Source organism: Colobus angolensis, unplaced genomic scaffold (assembly GCF_000951035.1).
Source record: "Colobus angolensis palliatus isolate OR3802 unplaced genomic scaffold, Cang.pa_1.0 Scaffold142, whole genome shotgun sequence".
In the NCBI taxonomy this organism is placed as follows: Eukaryota; Metazoa; Chordata; class Mammalia; order Primates; family Cercopithecidae; genus Colobus; species Colobus angolensis.
In genome coordinates this window covers 3285336-3290969 of record NW_012114511.1, presented here as the reverse complement: position 1 = coordinate 3290969, position 5634 = coordinate 3285336, and the positions used below count along the sequence as shown (strand labels likewise).

At 46.2% G+C, this 5634-nt stretch overlaps 1 protein-coding gene across 2 annotated transcripts in view; it reads right to left on the bottom strand.

Annotated features, from left to right (window-relative positions):
- Positions 1–654: 654 nt before the first annotated feature.
- WNT8A (wingless-type MMTV integration site family, member 8A) overlaps positions 655–5634 on the bottom strand; it is an 8699-nt gene continuing 3719 nt past the window's right edge. Inside the window, exons 4-8 of one of the 2 annotated variants that reach the window (XR_001001023.1) lie at positions 4740–4865; positions 3908–4050; positions 1912–2440; positions 1428–1610; positions 655–918 (exon numbers count right to left, since the gene is read on the bottom strand). Coding sequence is in view for 1 of the 2 variants with exons in the window: in XM_011935284.1 (XP_011790674.1) it covers positions 1895–2440; positions 3908–4050; positions 4740–4865 (815 nt within the window). In the remaining variant the exon portion in view is untranslated. Of the gene's footprint in view, positions 919–1427; positions 2441–3907; positions 4051–4739; positions 4866–5634 lie in introns of those variants that run through there. The other variant, XM_011935284.1, reaches the window with a different exon arrangement.

The window sequence follows — 5634 nt, the reverse complement described above, 5'->3', positions numbered from 1 at the left end:
GGCAAATGTAAAAATACAGAAAAACACAAAAGGAAAACAAACCACTATTTTGGTATCACATAGTCGCAAATATTTGCACATTGCCACAAAAACAAAATTGGATTCATCCTGAACATGCCATTTTGCAATCAACTTTGTTCACTTAATTCTATCATGTGTGTTTTCCATGTTACTAAGTATTTCTCAAGAATATTTTAGTGGTTAATAGTCTACTGTAAGGTCATGATTTACTTGTTTATCCTACTTTGAACACTTAAATTGTTTCCTAATTTAAAACAATAAGCTAGGGGTGTTTTCCCATTTTTGGTGATCATTTTTACTTTTTATTCAACATATTCGAAATATCTCCTCCAAGCAGGGTGCAAGCCTGTGCAGACAGCAGAGATTCCCAAGGCTGAGATATTCAGATTTAGGAAACCAGCAGCTAAGCTCCCAGGGCTCTCTTTATGGGAAACGACCCCTCCTCCAAAGATTACCGCTGGAAGATGTGGAAGTGCAAATGCAGGCAGGCAGAATCCACAACTCTTTTTGTCTCTTGCCCTGGGGCCCAGGTCTTGGTGTACAGACACCCCAGGATGCCCAAGTTAAGAGAGCAAACACACTTTGAATATGGTCCAGGTTCAAAGGGTTTCCTTACTCCCCAAGTTACTTACATTGCATTAAAATAACACTTTCTAATTCTGGGAGTCTGTATTGTTTTGCTGTTGACCAGTGTCTGGGTCTCAATTTTTCATTACCTGACAAACACTGAAATCAAGAGAGTTGGATATTTCTAGTTTCCCCTTTTTCCTGGTGGATTATTGGGATACAGAAGCAGGGTTTCCCTTTTTCATCTTAAGGTTTCCAAAGGGAGTAATAGAAGTCCCGGCTGGATATAACTTGGAAGGATTTATTGCAAAATAAAGTTGAGTTCTCAATCTAGGAAAATAACAAAGGAGTCCCCAGCTCTCTGAGGAGCATCACTCTTGTGGGACCTTGTCTGTGTAGGTCATAGTCACCTGTCCACTTATTGCCACGATTCCCTTTCCATGGCTCCAGAGATGGTTTAGGAACTCCAAAACCCCCCAGGTTATACAGGGTGCTGGTTTCCCCAGGTGTGGGTGGGAAGAATTTATTTTCTTTTCTCTTTTTTTTTTTTTTTTGAGACAGGGTCTCAGTGCTGTTGCCCAGGCTGGAGTGCAACGGCACAATCACACCTCACTGTAGTCTCAATCTCCTGGCTCCAATGATCCTGTCTCCTCAGCCTCCCAAGTATCTAGGACTACAGGCAAGTGGCACCACACCTGGCTAATTTTTAAATTTTGTGTAGAGATGGTGTCTTCCTATGTTGTCCAGGCTAGAGGAAGAACTTTTCAAAAGTGCATACTTGGGGGGGAAAGAAATCTAACACTCTAAAACTTCCCAGTAGGCAGATATGTGGTCTTTACCCCATTTATCAGCATGGATTTGTAGCCACAGGCTGCTCTTCAGGAGTCTGAACAGAACTCTTTCATTTTTTGCTTCTATTCTCCTGATTCCCAGCAGCACAGCTAGGTTGGACATGGTCTGAAATTTAAAGGAACAAATACTTTGAAGGTCCCTCTAGATATGGACCCCAAACCAAACTCTCCCTGTAGGAAGCTGCATAAGTACAGGCACAGAGATGGGACAGTAGCTTGCAGGAAAGATGAAATAGGGGTCTGCCAAAATCAGGAGGCCCAGATTCCAATTTCAGCCCTGCCAGGAATATGCTGTGGAATCTTGGGCCTCCATTTCCCCACCGGTAGCAGATATCACGAGGACTACAGACCAACACTGCAATTTTCCAATTGCTTTCCATTCTGTTCTCTCTAAGAGAGAAGCTATATCCCCTTCCACTGATGCAATTAATCAAGTGAACTTGTGTGGGGTATTATCAGGCACTGCCGTCACTCAGGGACTGGGCACTGCCTGAGGAGCGTGTGCAGTAATACTTGCTCACCACATGTCTACACTGGTCACACTTGACCTTACAGCACCACTGGAATTTGCAGTTACAGCTGCTTATGACCTCAGTTTTCCTCTCTTCCACCTGCAGCCCACATTCAGTGCATAGGCGCCCACAGCTGCGTCGCTCCCACCTGGATGTGTTGTGGCTGTTCTGTAGGCACTCACGACCCTCTGTGCCATAGATGCCCAGGCTGGAATTGCAGGTACAGTAATCTGGTGATTCCTCTAAAAAGATCAGTTCCGCCTCTGCACTAGGAAGGAAGGCCTCAGCGGGCGCCCAGTGGCCCTCGGCGCTGTTCCCAGCTCTCAGCTGCCGCTTATCCATTTCAATTTTCAGCGCCTGGTCATACTTGGCCTTTAGGTAGTCTCCCATCTCCCGGAAGTCAGCCAGCTGCAGCCAGCACGTCTGTATGCTGCAGCTCCCAGAGATGCCATGACATTTGCAGGTCCTTTTCATGGTGGCTCTCACTGCCTTCACAGAGAGAACACAAAAGAGAATGGCTCTGAGTAGGGAAGACCAAAGGTTAGTGATTAAAGGTAATGTTTTAGAGCTGTGTTTCTGGACTTTAAAGGAGCATCAGAATTATTGGGGAAGCTCGTGAAAAATATTTATTCCTGGGCCCTACCTCAGATCTTCTCAATGAGGATATTCAGCGGGGAAGGGGCTGGTACTGGTGATTTTAAAGCTTCCCTGGGTGATTCTGATGAAGAGCCAGGCAAGAGCTGAGAAGGTTACTAGAGTCCAGAAACCTCTGCTCCAGGCTCAACTCTATCACTTGTCAAGCTTTTCTCTATCTGCCCAGCTGGAATAAGAATTGAATATAATAATGATCAAGGAAGTACTCTGTAAATTTTAAAGGAAACTATGATAATTGCCACAGTTATTGTCTTGAGGGTGGGGGTGAGAGTATTTTGGGGGATTTGGATTTGTCCTCCGGGTCTTCTCTGAGAGGGGAGGGAGCTCCTTGAGTCTGAACACTTATACCCCCAAGGCAATGAATTACCCATGGTTGTACTTGCTTAAAAAACCTCTTCCTGGCTGGACACAGTGGCTCATGCCTGTAATCCCAAGACGTTGGGAGGCCGAGGCAAGAGGATTGCTTGAGCCCAGGAGGCCAAGACTAGCCTAGGCAATATGGGGAAACTTCATCTCTACAAAATCCACAAAAATTAGCCAGGCATAGTGGCAAGTGCCTGTAGTTCCAGGTTCTCAGGAGGCTGAGGTGGGAGGATGGCTTCAGCCTGGGAGGTGGAGGCTGCAGTGAGCCGAGATGGCACCACTGCACTTCAGCCTGGGTGACAGAGTAAGACCCTGTCTCAAAAAAAAACCCCAAAACCCAAAAACCCTTTCCCCCTTTCCCCCTTTCCCTGGGCGCCCAGGATATCTAGGCATATGTTCACAGGAAATTTCTATGCTTTTGGCTCTAAATCCAACTTGTTTTCCAATTTGTGTTCCGAATACTCCAGAGATTGCCACCCCACTAGAAGTCTTGGGGGAGAGTTAGACACTTCAGAGAAGCCTAGATCAATCCCAATTCCCCATAGCCCAGACAGACTTTAGGACACAAGGCTGGACAACAAGGCCCTGTTAATTTACTAGAACATGCAGTTGAAGTGATAAAAATTTAAGTCATAGAAGCAAGGCCTTGATTCTGTGTTCTCAGAAGCCCGCCTGTGGAGGGGCAGAGCAGAACATGCAATGACAAGAGGACTCAGTGAGAAGATCTGAGTTTACTGCCTGTCTCTGACACTTATTAGTTGCCCTGGACAAGCCACTTGGCTCAGACTTAATTGGTTTTGTCATCCAGAGAATGCAGGTAGCCATATCAGTCTGGCTGGGTAGTATGAGGAAAGAACGTATAAGACAGCTCTTCGTAAATTGTGAAGGGCTGTGCAGATGTGAAGCTGTTGAAATACTGGCCACAACTCCTATACCCACCAGTCTGCCGGCCCTGTTGTTGTGAAGATTCATCAGGGCTCTGGCATCCTTCCCCTTCTCCAAACTGTCCACAAAGAGTTTGGAGATCCTTTCCCCAAATTCCACATTGTCACTGCAGCCTCCCCAGATCCAGCCATGGCCTCCTATACGTAAGGAAAGAATAAGTTCTCCATGTAGCTCTGTGCTCAGTCCCAGTCACCCGCCAAACCATCCCCAAGAGCCCTAGAGTGTAAAGCTATGGCTGAGGGTGAGACAGGGAAATGGAGGTGCATGGGGTGGGTGGGTAGGAGTCCGATTGCCAAAGCCAACTGCCCACCCTTCAGACACTTCCCAGCCATAAGCAATTAGTCTTCTATACCCACAGTAAAAGTAGGCACACTGGGGCTAACTTAGATGCTCTCAAAGGTTCACTGCAGCTCAAACATTCTGGAATTCTGCACCATTATTCTACAATTATCTCATAAAGGTTACTACCTCCTTCATTAGTGATAAATCTGAGTAAGTGTCTTAGGTAGTCTGCAAATTGCTGAGTAGCTCTAGATTATGGATGAGCCATTCCAAGCCTGAAATACCAGGGCTAGCTTTAACTCACTTCGACCTTCTCATTTCTAATTGCCTTGTTGCTTTTAGAGCTACTTGCCTATACCTGGACTCATGGACCCAGGCTCAACTCTAAGAGTGTAAGGCTAGAAGATTCTACAATTGAAGGAGTTGCTGGAGTCTTGAGGTTTAAGGGAGCTGTGTCCCTCAGTCTTTCCCTGGAAGACTTTAGCCTGCACTCAGCTCTGTAGCCCCTCACCTCTTCCCACCCCCATTGGAAAGCTCAACTTACCTGTTTTTCCATTTTTTGACCCATCACAGCCACAGTTTTCGAAGTCACCCATGCTACAGTTCTTGGTGATGGTGTACATGACTCCAGCGGAGCTGATAGCATGTATGAAGGAAGTCTCTCTGGTGGCTTTGGAGAGAGAGAGGGAACTGACTGGAAACTTGGACCCTGATGACCCAAAGCAGAGGCTTTGGAAAAATAATATTGTTTCTCTCCCTTATCTCCCTCTTCCTTTGGGTTTAAGAGGATGCTTTTCTTTTCTTTCTTTTTTTTTTATTTGAGACTTGCTCTGTCACCAGGCTGGAGTGCAGTGGCATGATCTCGGCTCACTGCAACCTCTGCCTCCCAGGTTCAAGCGATTCTTCTGCCCAAGCCTCCTGAGTAGCTGGGACTACAGGTGCATGCCACCATGCCCAGCTAATTTTTGTATTTCTAGTAGAGACGGAGTTTCATCATGTTGACCAGGATGGTCTTGATCTCTTGACCTCATGATCTGCCCTCCTCGGCCTCCCGAAGTGCTGGGATTACAGGCATGAATCACTGTGGCTGGCCTTTTTTTTTTTTGAGACAGAGTCTCACTCTGTTGCCCAGGCTGGGGTGCAGTGGCACGATCTTGGCTCTCTGCAAACTCTGCCTCCCAGATTCAAGCAATTCTCCTGCCTCAGCCTCCTGAGTAGCAGGTATGTGCCACCATGCCTGGCTAATTTTTTATTTTTAGTAGAGATGGGGTTTCACCATGTTGGCCAGGCTGGTCTTGAACTCCTGATCTCAGGTGACCCACCTGCCTGGCCTCCCAGAGTGTTGGGATTACAGGTGTGAGCCACTGTGCCTGGCCTATTTTTTAAAGTTATTGTTTTATTTTATTTTATTTTATTTTTTATTTTTTATTTTTTATTTT